Source organism: Drosophila nasuta, chromosome 3 (genome assembly GCF_023558535.2).
Source record: "Drosophila nasuta strain 15112-1781.00 chromosome 3, ASM2355853v1, whole genome shotgun sequence".
NCBI classification, from domain to species: domain Eukaryota; kingdom Metazoa; phylum Arthropoda; class Insecta; order Diptera; family Drosophilidae; genus Drosophila; species Drosophila nasuta.
In genome coordinates this window covers 18,875,965-18,894,809 of record NC_083457.1, presented here as the reverse complement: position 1 = coordinate 18,894,809, position 18,845 = coordinate 18,875,965, and the positions used below count along the sequence as shown (strand labels likewise).

General features: G+C 37.2%; 3 protein-coding genes across 5 annotated transcripts in view; 1 reads left to right on the top strand and 2 right to left on the bottom strand.

Moving 5' to 3' along the window:
• The window catches only part of LOC132792398 (uncharacterized), a 94,712-nt gene extending 82,695 nt beyond the window's left edge, over nt 1-12,017 (bottom strand). The window contains exon 1 of one of the 3 annotated variants that reach the window (XM_060801758.1): nt 10,408-12,017. The gene's annotated coding sequence lies outside the window, so the exon portion shown is untranslated. The remainder of the gene's footprint in view (nt 1-10,407) is intronic. The other 2 variants (XM_060801756.1, XM_060801757.1) reach the window with 2 other exon arrangements.
• LOC132793046 (uncharacterized) lies at nt 783-2,462 on the top strand. Its single transcript, XM_060802643.1, has one exon. The coding sequence runs from the start codon at nt 868-870 to the stop codon at nt 2,314-2,316; it is 1,449 nt and encodes a 482-aa protein (XP_060658626.1). The 5' UTR covers nt 783-867; the 3' UTR covers nt 2,317-2,462.
• A 2,613-nt stretch (nt 12,018-14,630) lies between the features above and the next one.
• The window catches only part of LOC132789361 (E3 ubiquitin-protein ligase MYLIP), a 29,239-nt gene continuing 25,024 nt past the window's right edge, over nt 14,631-18,845 (bottom strand). Inside the window, exons 2-4 of the mRNA XM_060797327.1 lie at nt 15,885-16,882; nt 15,139-15,819; nt 14,631-15,069 (exon numbers count right to left, since the gene is read on the bottom strand). Of these exons, the coding sequence (XP_060653310.1) occupies nt 14,754-15,069; nt 15,139-15,819; nt 15,885-16,882 (1,995 nt within the window). The 3' untranslated portion in view covers nt 14,631-14,753. The remainder of the gene's footprint in view (nt 15,070-15,138; nt 15,820-15,884; nt 16,883-18,845) is intronic.

Genomic DNA, 18,845 nt, shown 5'->3' with positions numbered 1-18,845 from the left:
ATTTACAACATCTCTGCTTTACATAGCACCAAAAATGCACTTAGCGGCATAATTTAGTAACAAACAAATAGAAGAAATTTAATTAAATTAACAAAATACATAGAAATCTGACAACAATTTTGTTTCTTCAATTAAAATTGTATCGCTTAACCGCGTATTTATACAATCCCCAATTGTGGCCGCTAAGCGAGATAATCATAGGTATAAAAGTTTAACTCTTTTTTGGCCCCAATTAAAATTTTTTGATTCGCATATTGTTATCGTACTTTACTTAACATATTATAGAAGCGGAAAGGTTAGTTGTTACTTTAGGTAACATTGTTGCGTTTAGCCGCTTATATTTTCAGTCACAGTTGTGGCTGTTAAGCGAGATATGTTGTAAGAGTCTAACTATCCCAGTGCCACCTTTAGACCGCATACTAATTTCTGGTTTATTCGCTCTCAAAAAATCGTTTTGATTTTGTACTTTACTTTTTAGACAAGGTAAAGTTCTGAAATTGAATGTTCGTAGATCTGTTATAACAATTTTTATAATTTTCAAGCAATGAAAAACAGCCGAAAAACGGAATTTACCATAAAGTGCAGTTTTTAAAAAAATAAAATTAAAAATATACTCTTAAATTAACAAACAACTTATAGGTATATATATTTGGGAAATTCTACTACACCATAACAAGAAATTATAATAAGCTGTCTAAAAACTGTCTGGACTTAAGTATTATGATTCGATTACCTTAAAGTGCATCGAAGTCAAAAAATAAATAGAAGGCGGCGCATAAAGCTTAGTTGAAGTACTATGACAAACAATTAATACAACAGCACACAAACAAGCAATTTAACGATTCTAAAATATATAAAATAGTAAGGATGATACGCATACACGCCGATAGCTTCGCACCCAAGTATAAGAGTGGCAAATGGTCGTGGGACAAAAACACGGATGCACTGCACTTTCAGCCTCATAGCGATTTGGAGGATGTCAACGAAAGATTCATTGAGACAAATGGATATCAATTTCTGCGCATGATCAATCAGGAGGAAGAAGTTATATTTCGTGAAGTTTTCACCCGCTCCAAGCTCACCTACGACACTGATATGGTGGTGATCAACGATGTGCGCGATCTTGTGCTGTTTACGATGCCCAAAGAGTTTTTGAGCATGAAATTTCTAGAATTCATGCACAAACCATCTGTTCATCGTTTGCTCCATGCATTGATCATTTACTTTGAATACTTTTTGCGATTGGTGGAATTTATGCTCATAAGACGCGATGAACTCGCTGGTAATATGGCGCAAGTTCAAAGTGAACAGACGAATGAAATGAAGCGCATCTTTTCCATCTATTTGAGTCAGTACCGCATGCTGGTGGCCCGAAACTATAGCGTTATCATTATGGGCGAGGGAGACATGTCCAAGTATTATCACACCAAACCGATCGTCAACATATCATCGAAGATCAAGGATAAATACTTTCACGAACAGTTTCTGGCCGTCGCCATTCAAATCGTCTGGATCTCAATGCATCGACGAGCATATTTTGTGATTGAAATGGAAATGAATCGACTCTTTCGCTCCGAACACTTTTTGGCAAACAATCCCAACTATCTAAAGTTCACGCCATCGGAGCGCAGTTTAATCTATGGCCGAAACAACAAGATGGTCAATTATCGTGCCCAGTGCTCACCAATGATACAGGAACTCAATAACGTAGCGGACGAAGATTTGCCTATTCTATGGATTGGTGAACGAAAATATCGCGGCACCGATCATCGCATCCATGAGCTGGAATTGGAGTATATTGTGCCTGGGCCACAGTTGCGTATGATTGATATTTCGCATGGTATTCTAGGTCATCCGAAGTCTTTGTACAACACAATTTTGCAATTGGATTGGCCCCAAGTGCGCTACAGCAATTTCTCACAGATGCACGATCCGTATTATCTGGTGAGGCAGCCAAATTTGCGCATTCCCAACATCGATGAGATGCACGTGCGTCGCATGTCCAAAGATTACGAGCATTTCTACAAGATATTTCGCATCTATGAACCATTCAATAGTGAATTGATTGTCAAGTGGAGCAAACGGGACAAGATTATAAAGGACTTTGCCAGTGGCGGAGCCCATCACGATATCTTCATGCGTTGCGAGAAGCAGCTGATTAAAGAGGAGGATCGACATGTTCCGCAAGTTATTGCCGACTATTATAATTTGCTTTACAAGTTCCGCAAGAAATCGCACATCTTTTTGGGCGATGCAACGCAGACGAAAAGCAAACGCATTAAGCTTAAGGGTCGGGATCGCTTTTTCCATTTGTAAATCTATCAATATTTTTATCACAGACTTACTATACTTGTTTGTACCTCTTGTAGCAAAACACAAATGATCAAACGATCGCTTTAAACAAAGGAAAAATTTGCGAATTTAATCAAAATTGAAGGAAAAATAAATAACAAAAAACTCAAAAATGGAATCAGTGTCTATTAAATAATTCAGCTTGTCAACATCGGTTACTATCGAAATTGGAATTGCGATAACGATTCCAAGTATAGTTCTAGTAAATTTAAGAGATATTTAGTTAAAAAGTAAAGTTCATTGAACCTTCCCATAGCGGACGCCTCTTTTCAGAACAGATTTTTATGTAACACACATTTTAAAGTATTTTTCCATACATATTATGGTCGGAGTCCCTTATAAACGGACGCAGACACTATAAATTGAAAATTTATGCAGACTAAACTCTATTTAGCGGACCCTTGTCGGAAAATATCTTCGTAAAAAGTTTTGGTTGTAATCAGATACAAATTGTAGTAATTTAAGAACAACTTTTGAATGGCAAATAACGCCTACTGCTTTGGCAGACAATATGGTATATTTTCATCTCTGTGGTATATTCCAAATGTAGTATTCTTTGTATTCTGTGTTATATTATTTACAAAATATGGCATTTGGTATATTTGGTATTCGGTATATTTTAGTATTCTATTGCATATTATTTGGTATATATTTAGAATATTACCGCACTGTTTTGCTTTTTTCCAAAATGGGTAGCACGTAACTCAAAGTCGAGCACACTTATTAATCTTTGGCGTAACGTGACGAAACTAAACTAAATGTGCCTAATGAAGATACAAAATACTTATGCAATTACACTCTTGACAATAGAGTGTTCACTGTACCTCTCAAAATAATTTCGCCTTGGTATCAATGCTCTCATAACTGTGCTGACTCATATTTTTGGGGGATTTGAGACACGCCTTTTAAAATTAGTGACTTTCGCTTTTAATTTCATAAATCTCAAGCGAATCCGTGTCAGATTTATTGGCAGATTGCGGCACTGCTGAAATGCTAAATGAGAACAACACACAATTGTTTAGCATATGATGGCGGTTTACTTTGCGTATACTTGATATGATCGCTCAAATTAGCGTCATTTAGATCTGGTTCCCAGCCGGATCAAATGTAATAAACAAAACGGAATTTACAGAAGAACACATATGAGAATTCGCATCTATATTTCTCCGGAATAATCTGGATTTTTTTCGACAAGTGCAAAGACTCTGCGAATTCGACACTAACAAGATTTGCGTGACTTGACAATCATTTTGACAGCCCCGATTCGAAGTCTGAGTCTCTGATATTGATAGCTTTGCTTGGTCGGCTGATTCTCTGGGCTTTCCTTTGCACACTTTTGAACAAATGTCGTCGATGTGTCGTTATCACATACGTCATGCATAAGAATATAAATACGCGAATGCAAAAAATGCGCAAAACGAAAAACGGAATTAACGAGAATAACATCGAGCATCGCGCCAGGCCCCAGAATGATGAAGCAACGACCGACAAATGGTCAAATCCCATTTAAAATGCAAAAAAAAGGAATACTAAATAAAAATGAAATAAAGCTTCTAGCATCTATGGCAAAGATCACGATCGCAGATCATCGCAATATATGTGGGTTATCAGCACTCTGATGAAATAGGTTATCGTTGCCGGCAATCGTTCGATTAATGAGCAACAAATTTTATTTTTAAGCTCGTTGCGTCGTCGACTGCGGAAAATGGCAAAGCAAAGAGAGCATCGACTATATTACATTATTATTGTCTGATACGTAGAATCGCAAATTCCACGTACAATAATTTGTGAAAAGTTTCTATTTCAGTTTGCTTCCGCTAATCTAAAGATCAAGGCTGCCAATGGCAACAAAAAAAAAAGAGTAGTACGCAGCGTATTAAAAAAGATTTAAAATTGGGATTTACGTTTTAGAAATTCATTTTAGTTGTAGTACATTTAGTGATGTCATCAATTTGAGTCTATTTTAAATAAATTGGTTTAAAATATAAGTGCAAGCAGTGCATGCAGCTACTCAATATTGAACTGCTTGAATGTACATACATTTTGGAGGAAGCAGTTCATTAATTAAAGCAGTTGACTATACACAAATAATCGATTACTGATTATTATTAATTCAAAATATCGATTCTTTAAATGACATTCATATTGTCAATTTTTACATTCACACATTCTTAAAAAATATTTAATTTTATTAAATAATATATCTATAAATAATAATATATTTAAAAACTATTTTAGTTTTATCCATATCACTTCACATTTATTTTAAATTTATAAAAAATATTTCAAATGCACATTTTTGTTAAAGCCACGCTTTAAAATTGACTAAAACAGACGCTCTTTATTTTATGTTTGCTTTTGTTTATTTACTTGCAGCAGGTAAATGAATTTATGTATTGTAATTGAAAATGGGAAAATTATATTTCATGCCCCAACAGTAACGCACAATCATGCAACGCAACAACGGCATAATGAAAAGCAAAACAAAAATAAAAGTAAAACCAACAATATTGCAACAGAGCTAATTACGTTGCATTATTTATTTATTTATTTTTGCTGTAGAAATTAAATTTCCAACAATTGTAAAATTTGTAAACGAACAACTTTTTTACCCCCAACGCCATAAAGTTTATGCAAACAAAAGCAACAAAAATAACCTGAATAAAGCAGCCCCCAGCTCTCTGCCCCCCCTCTTCCTTGGTCCTCGCTTCGCTGCCACTCCACACAGCCAACACAACTACCTTTATAGCTACCCCCTTGACCCCCCTCTACACTCATGTACACAATCGTCGACTCGTCGCCCATCATCAATGTGCTGCAAGCTGACCATGTTTCAATTATATTTTTTTTATTTTTCTTTTATCGACTTTTTAGAATTCTCTGCGCAACGCTAAGTTTTAGCCGGGGGAGGGCGGAGGGAGGCAGGTCCAAGGGATGGGTTATGTTAAAGAAACCCTTGGCGAGTTTGCTCTGAACGTTTTATACTCTATGACAAAAAAAAAAGGAATAAAGAAGCAGCTACTCTAGAAACGATAACTGGAAAGGGGGTGTAGGAAAGTGTTTGATTTAGAGGTAGGAAATATTCTATCTTTACTCAAACTTATTACTTATTACATCCTTACACTTATATACTTGTTATAACATCTGAATTGATGTGTGTTATTATAGAACGTTTTATTACTAAGTGAATTAAATAAGTTAATATACAGTTTTATAAAATTTTGTTGCCAAGGAGCCAAATTCTCTATGAAAATGCATGTGTATCTGAATTTTAATTCATTTTTAATATGATCTTTACTTGGAATTCAAAAAAATACAGCGTATTACTTATTATTATATCTGAATTGATATTTCTTACAAAAGTAACTTGTATTCCTATGTGAATTAATATTAATATTAAAATATTATATATAGTTTCATAAATGTTGTTGCCAAAGAGCCAAATTCTGTATAAAAATGCATCTGTATCTGATATTATAAATCATATTTAATACAATCTTTACTCCAAATTCGAAAAGTACAGCGTATTTGGTAGTCGATTATGCCTGTAACAAATATTCCACTTGTTTTCTTTTTGTTTTTGCCTACTTTTTGCTTGTGCAACCTTTTAAGAGTTGTTGTTTGTTGTTGTCCTTGTTGTTGCTGCTGCTGTTGTTGTTGTTGTTGTTGTTTACTGTTGTTGATGTGGCATGCGTCGCAGAAGCTCCCTGCACTGCACTTCAACTTGTTGTTGGTGTAACGTGTCCTGCTGCTGCTGTTGCTGCTGCTCCTGCAGTTGTTTTTAAAACTTTTGCTGCACTGAAACATTTTTATGGCTCTCGTGTCCTTGTTGCACACCCAACGTGCCTGCCTCTGGCTGGGGCGTGGCTCACACACATACATACACACAATGAAAGGAATGAAGTGAAAACAAGTGAAATAGAAAACGCGGCAGCTTAAAGCGTCGCTTTCCAACTTTAAGATACGCGCATAACAATCGCCGGTTCTCAATGGTTCTTCCTCTTCTTTCTTTCTTTCTTTTTTGTTTTTGCAGTTATTATTGTTGTTGTTCTTGACATTGTTTTTGTTATTCTTGGAACTAGTTTTTGGCAGCAGCAGCGCGGAAGTGCCTTCAGCAGCACAACAACAACAACAACAACGAAAAAGTATCTAAAAGTTGTAGGACGACTAAAAAAGAAAAGAAAAAAAATACAAAGGCAAAGACAAAAAAATAAAAGTTTCGTTGTTGAAAACTTTTAGCGCTTTTGGGAATTTGTTTCCTTGCTCCTCCTTTTTGCGACTGCCTCCTCCCCCTCCACTGTTTCTCTCTGCCCTTTCTCTATGGCCGTAAAGTGAGTAACATTTTGCCGTCTTCATTGTTCGTTTTTGTGCCAGTTCTTTGTGACTTTTCTTAAATGGAAAACTAAACGAAGTACCAGAAATAAAAGTTCAAGTTGCCAGAACACAAATTTAATAAATCTCTTTTACAATTTAATACTGTTCTATGTAGGAAATTGGATTTTGATGCTCATTATTTTCTAATGCAATTTCTGATACGTTTTCTACATTTGCTAAAAAAAAGCTTTCAAATATTTTATGACATAATGGATTATGATTCTCTATAAATGAAAATTATATTGTGAATAATTTTCTTGGATATCTTATATATATGAAATTGGTTTCCTTTTTATAAAATTTTTATATAAGTAGTATATTTATAAAAATGTATCATATATATTCACTTCTTATCCGTATATGAATATTCTATTCTTGGATACATGTATTTGTTTTAATATAGCCTTCTGAAATTGGTTTTATTTTTATATAACATTTAAATATGTATTTTCTATATAAAAATATTATTTAAAAATTAAAATATTTTTGTATGCATATTTCTGGCAACATATTTATATTGAATTGTGTAAAGAAAGAAGAAAATAAGTTGTTCATATCAATTTTTTTGTTTATTATGTAGTTTATTTTTTAATGGTATATTTTAAAATATAGTTGTTAATCGGTAAAACTCTATTTTGAATGCATTTATTTTAATGTACCTTTTTGAAATAGGTTTTATTTTCATAAAATATTTATATATATTTTTTCTATATAATATATAATATTATGTAAAAATTAAAATAAACTGAGTATTATTTCTGAGTATATTTCTAACAACTTATTCATATTGAATTGTGATATGAAAGAAGGAAATAAGTATTTTATTTTTTTTTTTTAATAAAATAGAAAGTGAAAATGCAAATCAATTTTTATGCTTGCATAATTTAATAAATATTTGTTTTTTTAATATATGTAGTTGGTAGTGGATAAAATAGATTTACAATTTGATTGAAATATTTAGATTATTGAAATGTCCAATTTTGGTGAATTACATTTGCAATTTATTAAATAAATATTATTTATTTGCACATTTTTCTATAAAAATAAGCCGAGATTCAACATTAAACAGTTACCAGAGTAGTTTAAATTCGAGTCTATTCCAAACATTCGCATTCGTAGTTGTTTCATTTTGCAATTTGTTATTGCGTTCGTCGTTTGAATAACTGAATTGAATTTCAGAATTTGCATTGGCTAACACAAATAACTGAAACTGCAGATAAATCCTGCTCATAACAGCAACAGCAACAACTACAACAAAGATAATAAAAACAACAACAACAACAACGATGGCGGATGGCGGCAGCAACAGGGACAACAAAAACCAAAACTGCCATCCGGGGGCATAAAATGGAATTTATTAAATAGCATTCCACGCAATAAACTTGGCCGAAGAATTAAAAACAAAACACAAAAAAAAAGCTTGCAAAAATAACAGCAAAAAAAAAGCGAATCAGGACAAGCAAAGAGCAGCAACAGCAACAGAGGAGGAAACGTGCAACGTGCGGCAAAAACAAAAACTCGTGCATGCAATTTTATGGCAGGACGTTCGATGTTCGCTATAAGCACGCATCCCCGTCGCCAAAAAAGCGAAAACAAAAAAAAATCCAACGTATTCCCTCTGCCCTCTTCGCTCTACTTTATATGAGAAAAGCAAAATAAATGAATAAAATGTTCTGCAGAGCCAAAAATAAAGCAAGCGACACAACGTCGACTACTAAATGCCCTAACAAATGAGAAACATTGACAACATTCCCTGCTGTGCAATACTTCTCATCGCCTCATCGAACAAAGAGTATAGCAAAAAAGAAGTCGCAAAGAGCGCATCACATTTTTTCCATTAACGACTGTCGCAACTGGACCTCACTCCCCCGTCATCACCCCCTTCGATTACCCTACCCATCGAACAGTTGGACAACAACAGTTGGGTAGCTAAATTGAAGAGCTATAGAAGAGAGAGAGAGAGAGAGAGGGAGAGAGAGAGAGCGCCAGGCTCCCAGGCAGTCTCAGAGCAAAACCCAATGCTGTCAATGCTTTCATGCCGGGTGAATTAATAACCGTTGTCGCTTTTTAAAGTTCAACCGAAGCGACCACAAACGGAAAGGAAGAGGAGATCGAAAAGGAAACGTAAGACAAGGGTACAAAGAGAGGGAGAGAGAGAGAGATGAATTGACATTTAATTATTGTGTAAATCATAATTTTGTTTTGTTTCCTTCTTGTCTCTTGTCCGCAGTAAACAACACAGACCGCTTTAAATACCCGTTTTAACGGTCCTCACATTCATTTCATCACTTTAATAATAAATTGATGAACTGGCAGAGACTTGATTTCAATTTAATCCCCATAATGACGTTAATGATAACGACAAATGTTAACAGCTTTGATAATGAGAAAGAAGTTCAGCGACTTCCGATATCTATCAGTTGTTAAAGTCTATAAATTTAACAATAAATTATAACTCATAATAGTTAAGCGTGTGCATATCAAAAAAAAAACATATTTGAAGTTGAGTTAAAATGATTTCAATAATTAATAGACCAAATAGGAAATGAATAAGTTAAAAATAGAAAAAAACCAGAGTTTTATTAATAATTTAAATACATAATGGAAATTCCCTGATAATAAATTGATTAAACTTTGGCTGCCACTATTGGGGAGTTTTCTCGCAAATCAAATCAATATCCATATCGCAAATTCATTGATGATGAAAAATATCGTAATCAAATTAAACAGTCTGTGAGCTTTGTACAGTGGTGTCCATAATTGAGTGTCTGGCGCGCTTGAATAAAGATGAATGGAAGTAGTTTGCCATAAAGCACTGTCGATTTTGATTAGTGAGCTGATGTGAAAGCACTCTGCACTTAGTCAGCAGTTCAGTGATGTCGAAATTTCAGTGCCAAATTTTGATTGAAAGCCAAAATTAGCCTAATTAAAAGTGAAGTGTAGTAGCTGTATTATGATAACAGAATGCGGTCAAGCATAGCGAAGTTATGTTTTAAATTCACAAAAATTAAATAGTATTCAATTCTGATTAAAAATACTGACACACCTAAATTGCATACAATTTTATTATTTTGGATTTATGAATTCTTCAATGTATTAAAATCAAATTATGTTGAGTGTGCTTTGCCCATATTTAATGAAATTGAAAATTATGCAAATTCGGGTCATGTGAATGGAATTTGTACAAATTTCATTCAATTTTCTAGCTTAAATTCGGTCTTAAGTACGCCACAAAGTTTCTCAGTTATTTGCATTACCAAATTGCATTTATAATCCAAATTAATTGAATCTAGCCAAGTGTATTCCAACAGTTGATGCAATTTAAATCGCCTCTTGCACAGACATCTTATGAAAGATTGCAAGTGCAGCAGTATTAAAGTAAAAATAGATTACCAATTAGCTAAGAATTTAGTTGTCTCATGTTTTTGCATAATAATATCATTAAAACTAATTGTAGAGCTATTAAAAAAATATTGTACGCTGTATCTTGATTGATACTCAATTCTCTTGTTAAGTAAAAAAGGAAAATTCAAAGAACTTTGAATGACAAGTTAAATGAACTTTAATTAATTGAATTTACAATTTGTTGCTGGCTTGGTGTCTACTGTGAACCGCTTTAAACCGATTGATTGATTAAGATTCGATTGATTCTCACACATACATAAGTATACTGATACTGACCTCTCTGTGCAGTTAAATAATCCCGATCCAGATCGCGATCCAGAACCAAATGAATCGCTGCTGCTACACACATGCAAGTGAACATGCATACATGTGATGTGCATATATGTGTGTGTTGACTCAAAAAATCAAAGTCACGCGTCTTCTCGGAGCAGTGAAACGAGAGCGCACGAAATAACAACAACACCAACGACGATACGAAAAAAGCTCGACACGAAACGCATTTAAGAAGATGCGCGCGAAGTGATTAAAAGTGGAGCCTTCACGCGGTTAAAGAGAGGAAGGGAGGGAGACTTAAGCGCAAGCCGCGGAGAGGCGAAGACGGCGCCGCCAGCAACAACAACGACGACGACGGTTACGGCAACGAGTGACGTCAAAGAGCGGCTTAAATTCACATAAACACATTAGGCGTCTGAGTGAGCAAGAAAGAGAACATGAGAGAGAACGTGGGGAAGAGGAGAGGCACTTGGCTTGTTTGGCTTTTAGGGCTTTCTTTTGATTTGCTTGCTTCGATGATTTCTTCTTTCTTGTTATTTCGTTTAATTTTAGCTTTAAAAGCTTAAGAGCACAAATGGAATATCGAATTAATGCGAGACTGCGTGTGCTTGTTAAGTATTTTCGTATTTTCAGCTGTTTCTTTCGATGTTGTAGCTGCTGCTGTTGTGGTTGTTGTGATTGTAGTGGCTGCTGATATTGTTGTTATTGCTTTTGCAGTTGTTGTTTTTGCAGTTGTCTAGTTGAGCTTTTGAAATTAGAACAATTTGATATTGCTGTTGTTTTTTATTTATTTATGGTTGAGGCTGCAGTTGTATTTTAGTTATTGTTGTTGACTTTCAGTATTATTATTGCTGTTGTCATGCTGCTGTTGCTGTTGTTGTTGTTTTCGGTTTATTTTGCATTGCGAATATACAATTGAAACATTTTTAGGAATTTATTGTAAACATCCACAGAATTGAGAGCAACGCGTCGCTTCATGGTCATTGCGGTGGTCTCTGCACACACACACTCACTCACGCACACGGACTCACGTACAATAACACATACAGAGACGCGTTCACACTCGAGCACGATCAAAGTAAATGCAAAGCCCCCACAGCCCCACGTCGTCAGTCTCTGAGGCCGCCGCCGTTGCTGTGGCTGCCACCAGCTGCTTGCAATAATAGTCACAAACTGCGACCGCGTGCGAATTGCACCAAACTTCAAATTGGTGTTTAACTAAACGCGAAGGACGTCACCGCTGCGCCAGCAGAGCAGCAACGCTGTGCGGAGCGGAGCAGAGGAGACAAGTCAGCAGTGCTTATTCAATTGTTTGCATTTGCCTTGCTTTGCTTGCATTCCACATCGCTTGTTGCTTTGTTGCTGTTGCTCCCTGCCTTTTCGAATTTAGGCCGCAAAACACTCCCGATTATTGTAGCGGACGCGAATGCGGTATAAACAATATTTTTTAGAATTTCTATTAACCAGCGACTGATTATTTAATATGATATTTATTCCACTGTTTCGGCGCAGACGGCGAATATTTACATTTTAGATTTACACGCCGAACTACTGCACAGCGTGACCGCAACACGATTTGCTAAATTTCCTTTTTTACATCGGAAAATATACCAAAACATAAAACTCGCATAGTCAAGAGTCTGGTTGCAGTTTTTAGCATATGTAAATTGGGAATGAAAACTAGTTAAAGTCTACTATATGAAAATTAAAATAATTAAGTTAAGTTAAAGCCAGTTGACAACAAGAATTATAAATATGCTAGAAATGGTCACACTTCAAAAGCCTTTAATTATCGATGAAACAATCGACACGGGTATAAATTTACCTTTGACTCAACCCAAAACACATCGTTACAAATTTCATATATAAGCTTTGATAAGATTGCCTTATTGATTCATTCAAAAATAAAGCTTTGTTGGCTATTTATTTACCTTTGAGTTAAGTAAGTGTTAAACTATAAATTTTATATTTTAATAATATTTTTAAATAAAATTTAAATGCTGGAATACCTCTAATGCAATATTGACTCAAACAAATCAAACAATTTTTCTTATTGGAATAACATTAGTTCATTTTCCCTTACGATTTAATGCAGCTAAGTATAAAATTACAAAAATACTTACTAATTAAAAATAAGAAGAATAGTGTTTATTTTATTTCAATACAAACAAAACGAACAAAAAATCAATTTTTGTTAACGCTACCATTCTTTAAATTAAATAAAAAATAAATATTGTGTATATATGTGCAAAATTAATATAATATTCTGAAAAATATATACTCAACTATTGGAAGCACATAAGCACAAAATTTTAAACGTGCCGGTAATATTAAGTGTGCACACACTGTTTTTAGAACGAAAAATTATTTGTGGTGGTTGAGCGATATGCGTTAATCGATAAGCTTAACATTAACATTAACATAGGCGGGAAATGGATTAATTCAAAATGATCAACAATTGCGTGTACAAACATATTTTAATTTATTGAATGTCATAGTATGAATTTGCAACCCAATTTATAACGTTTTTTCAGGTTGCTTAAACCTTTCCAATTTAAAAACATAATGTTGTCCCACAACGTTCAAAAGATAATTGGAAACATCGAAAAGCCATCATTTTATTTCAACCATATATGTACATAGTGGAACCGGTGAAATTCGATTTCGTCCTTTTGTTGTACGCCATAAACAGGGAATCCCAAGGAGGAACATCTTTAATATTGTGCACCCTCCGCTGAAAACCTTCGCTTCCAAGACATCAAAAATTACTATGATAGATTGATATTAATGATTACGAGATGATCTTATGAGTGGATTTGGGAATTATGAATATCTATTTAATATATATTTTATTAACAATTTTTCTTTTGTGATATTCAAAGAAACCAGCATAAAGTTGTATAAAAATACGATAAAGAATACGTTTCAAGAAAAAGAAGATATTTGAGAAAGAAAAGTAAAAGCTTGAGGAAGAAATTATGATTGTTTAAAGTCAGTAGAGACTTTTATAGAAAAAATCGAGAGACTTTAATAAGATTGCATCTTTAAAGAAAGAAACTTTGGATAGCCTAGAAAAAGTTGTAAGTTTAAGGTCCTTGGACCAATAGATAATCTAGAAAAGTTTGAAATTCTAGTTTGTGTAGAGCTATAAATTTGTGAAGAACACAGCTGCAAGAAGTTTGTAAATTGTACTTCTAGTTAACTAACATACATATACATATATTCTATATTGTTTACAATAATATTCAACATTTATCATATATCTTAGTCTTTGAGACCAAATCTAAAACAGCGCTTAACATTATTATTATGTTTTTGATGGATATAGACATCCAAAAGAATTTTAAATTTGTGTGTGTGGATTCAATAACAATTTGCAAATAGATTTTAATGAAAGTTTAAAAAGATTTTTGACACTGAGCGAGGAGGAAGGGAGAGGTAGGAGAAGAAATGAAAAAGAAATGTAAGAAATGAAATAAAACAAAAGAGAATAAATTCATTGATTGGTATAACATGTTAACATTTATTATTGACTACGTTTTTAATATCTGCTGCAGAGAAACGCATCTAAGCAGTTTTGCAGGTACTTAGTACTACTTGCTCCTTAAACTTGCGATTATTATTGTACGCTTGTCCTAAATAAACTATGTACGAGAATATATATATATGTATATATATTTCTGTATATAAGTATATATCGCTTTTATATGCATTTATGAGAATTGTTTTTTGTTTTTTAGAGACTGCGTATAGGCCAAGTAGTGTTTAGTCGTAATAAATACTAAGAGTTAGGCATTATAATAAATACATTTCGTAAAAGTATAGATCTAGGCGTAAAATTCTAACTAGAAATTAGTAAGTAACAGACGTAAGTAGCCGCACTCTATTCACAAATATTTTCTTGTATATATGCTCTTAAGTTAGTTATTATTAGTAAGATTTCTTTTTTTTTTCTTGATTTTTGTTTTTTTCGTTTAGGTGGTATTACTAAAACACTAAACAGGCTAGATTGTGAAGTCTCAGTTAGGGGGTTAAATAGCACTTTATAGTCGTAGTATAGTACATAGTATATATATAGATAGATTTGCATCATGGGTTTTGTATATTCATAAAATACTTGAGTAAAGATACATGAGTATACGAGCTAAGTTGTTGTTGTTGTTGTTATTCCTTTTCTTGCATATGTTTCATAATATATATTTTGCTTTTGGTTTTTTGGTTTGTTCCCCTAGTAATGTTAATGTTATGGTCATATTATAGATTCAACAGCAACACGAGATCACGGCACATCAAACAATCGGCACGCACACCCATTCCATCAGCCGGAACAGCAGCGAGCACAGCCAATTCTAGGCAGCCTTTGGTGCCACACCAGGCGGCGTTGCTGCCACCGCTGCTGCTGCCGCTGCCGCTGTTCCACCCACAACACCAACACCAACAGCTGCTGCTGCTGCCGCTGCTGATGATGTGGATGCTATGCCATCAATCTGATCCAGCTGTTCGTAATGCTCTGCTGACAATTGCAGTTGTTGTGAGTCCGCCGGATGGCCAACGATGCTGCAGCTGGTGGTGCTTGCAACGGTTTGGCTGGTGCGCAGTTCGGGTGGCAGATAGATTTTGACAACGCTGCTGATCTTGACGCGACAGTTCGGACAATTGCTGCATCTGCAAATGAAGTGAATGGAAAACTCATTAGTTTCAAAGCAAATAGAAGGAATTCATTTCGAAACTCACCTTGCCGCACACTGCGCACAGGCAATGACGTGACAGCATGGATTGAACACTGTGTTGATCGCACGATCCATGCAGATCTTGCACTGCATGGCCTCGGAGATGCGCGTGTCCACGCAGCGCTCAATCGCCGCCTCACGCGCCTCCTTGTCGCGTATGGCCAAATCTATCTTGCCGGCCATGGAACCGCCACCGCCGCCGCCATTCAACATGAGCAATGCATCCGCATTGTGCTCGCCACCGATCATCACATCGAGGCCATCGCAGCCAGGCTCACAGCCAACGCCACTGCCAACTCCGCTGCCATCGTCATCATCGATCGCCGATGCCATGGCGGCCACATCGCCACCGCGTTCGTGCAACTTGCGTCTGGCCTGATCGTGCACCTCACGGCACGTATGCTGAATATCGAAGACGTAGCGTTTGCCCAGCTCCGTGTCCTCGTTGAACATGGAGGCGATGGTGCCCTTGAGATCACGTGTAAACTGATTGGTCACCACACAGCGCACTTTATCGCACACATAGAACGCATGACGCTCGGTGATCGAGCGATACAAACTGGCGGCAATTGGATGCTTGGCCAGCTTGATCTCCAGCTCCTTGCGATCGTTGTGATCGTCCACATACTCCAGCTTAAAGATGCGTCGCAGCGACTTGGCCGCCGCAATGGCACTGAAGGGGATGCTGCAAGGAATAGATAGATATTTTAATAAAAAATTCTATTTAAAAAAAAGTGCTTTGCCACTTACCTCTCTTTTTCCTCCCCGCGTATGACGGTGATGCCATGGGCGCCCACTGCAATGTCGCAGCGTGCGGCGCTCTCGTTGGTGGTGACGCCACTGAACAGTTCCTCGCCATAGCCGCTCAGCTCTTGGATCTCACGCAGCAACCAATACTTTGCAGACTTGGGGCTCATTGGCAGCTTGGCCAATTTGCTGTGTTCGACGGCAATCTGACGCAGAAAGTCCGCTGGCGGTTCGCTTGGCTCGCCACTCGGCTGGATCACATACTCCATGTAGATGCGCAACGGATTGCTGGACAAACGCTCGTCGAGACCCGAGTGACTGCTGCTGCTGTTGCTGGGACTGCTCGAACTGGAGGCGGATGCGGAAACTGATGTCGATGGCGATGCCTGCAAACTGTTGATGTTGTTGATGCTGATGTTATTATTGTTGTTGTTGTTGCTGATGCTGGGGCTGTTGTTGCTGGCGATGCTGGTCGTTGGCGCCGAGAGTGTCACACATTCAATGTGCTCCACGGATTTCTGTTTTGATAGACGACGCTTCTTGAAGCTTAGCACATGCTCCTTCTCCTTACGCTGCTGCTCCAGTTTGTGTTGCTGCTGTTGCTGCTGCTGCTGCAACGCCTGCTGTTGCTGCCGCATCCGCATGGGGCACTCGGCACGCAGCGATTGCTCGTTGAACCGCAGTCCATCTGCTTGACACAGCAGCGCCGCCAGCTTGGCAGCATTGCTCCAATCGTGGGCACAGAGGCGTCCGTCCAGCAGATCGCTGCGCGCCTGCATATAGAACAAATTGCGCACACTTTGCTGCAGAATGTTGTGCACTGGCACCCAGAATTTGACACGCAGCGCCAGCATCAATGGAATACCACTGCTGCTGCTGTCGCTGTGCAGACGATTCCTCAGGTTGTACCATTGACGGAAGCGCGTCTCCTTCTGGTTGTGTGTCCACGGCTCCAAGCCAAAGTATTCCATTTCACAAATTATGCCCAATGCTTTGCACACCTGCAAAAGGAAAGAAAACCATTTGTACATTTAGTTGGAGTTGCAATATTACGAATAATTTATTTATTGATGTTCAAATTAAAAGAACTGTAAAATTTAATTGCAGTAACTATTCTTTTAAATTTTGCGTTACTTTCGCCCTTATATTTAAAAGTTTATCGAAAGTTCTGATCAGTGTGACCGCGGCTCAGTCGTTAAAATATACCATCCCAAATAAATACTGCACGATCAAGTTCTTATTACAGGGCTGCACTTCAGCATAGCCAGGGCTGAAAAGCGATTCTTATACACAGAAAGCTAAGCATATTCAAATTTATTGTTCGTTTTAAAGGCTTTCGCCGCGCTTAAATAATAAATAAGAATTTAACTGGAACTGTCGTATTTAAAGCATTGCTAATTCGCAATCGCATTGGGGGCTTATCGCAGCTAAGCCTGTCAACCAGTGTCATTGGCATACACTGCGAGTCATGAGTTGCGAGTTGGGACTGGGACTGGGATACGACAATGTCCTGTCAGTGGTGTTCTGTCTGTGGGTTTTCTCAAAATCCAACATCGTTGCTATGACAGCTGGCAACGACAACTTGCGTCTGTCAGCCACATACACACACACATGCGCGCACATACATTCTTGCAGTGTGTGTGTGTGTGTTGTGAAGGGGAGTGGGTGTTAATCGGAGTGTGTGTGTGAGAGTGGGCCTCGAATATTTGCTTATGCAACGAGCGTGTCATCATTGCGAATGGAACAAATTCAACTGTTTGCTGCACGTCAGCGATGTCAACAACAACGAGGCGCCCAAGGAATGCGTTTAACGGCAATGCTGGACTGGCAAAACACCCTGCTCTGCAGACTGACTCAGGCTGTTTGCTATGCGACAAAACAAGCAGCTTTTGTTAGCGTGTGAGATCATTCAGATTTTTGTAATATTCAAATGTAGTTGGAAATTCATTATAAGCAGCAATTGCTTATGACTGCACACAAAATCCAAATACCCCAATTGGAGCAAACAATTTACGGGATATCACAATTGGAATAAAAGCAAATCAAGAACGACAACGACAACATAACCAACTGCAAATCAACATAGTCAAGCCGATGAGAGGACGACGATGCTGTCGGTTTGTTATAACTGCCAATCTCCCCCCCCCGTCTTCTTTCCACCCCCTCTCGGAGGGTTGGGTACTAGTTGCATTGCTTGACTTGGGTCAGCGAGTCGACAACAGCAAAACGAATTGAAACGAAGCGGAGTGGAAATGAAAATGAAATTTGCAAAGCGCACACAAAATTCCAAAATACCAAGCTACCAGAAAAAAAATAGGTTCTTTCTGGTGCTTGTGTTGCGTCAACACGCGCTATGCCACCACCCAACTTGCCACATGCCACATGCCACTTGCCTAGGATGTTCTTATTTTTGTTTTTGCTGCCGTCTGCCTCCTGGAGCACTTTGCATAATGAGGCAACTTCTCTGGTGGCAGGCAAGGTAGCCAAGGCAACAAGTTGTTCCCAAGGAGTCACGCGTCAGCGCCTCGCACATTTGCACTTTCCAATTAGGCAGCCGCAGCATATCAGATGAACATGAGCATGTGTGTTCTTGAGGGCGTATGTATGGGTGTGTGTGTGGGCGTGGCTAGAATTAGCCCTGGCAAAATGGCATTGACAGTTTGCTGTGCTTATTTTTGTTCCGTGTTTTAACATGGATTTAGTACTATGAACTTCCTTTGCTTAATTATGAATTATAGATTAATGTATGCACATTTAATTATGCGCAATAATTGGTTGCTTAATTAATTCACAAACCAGGATAGTTAAACGCTATCTAGAGAGCTTTCGTAGCTCTCAAGGGGCGAACATAACTGAACAACGACCAGTTGTGACAATTGCGACCTCCCTCAATGACCCTGAATGTGATGCGGGTGCTTGCGGGTTGCGGTGCTAAACACCCTGTGATACCCAGACGAAACTTCC

What these genes read in the sequence shown, in the direction of transcription:
- LOC132793046 (XM_060802643.1), top strand. Translation starts at nt 868, where the DNA reads ATGATACGCATACACGCCGATAGCTTCGCACCCAAGTATAAGAGTGGC.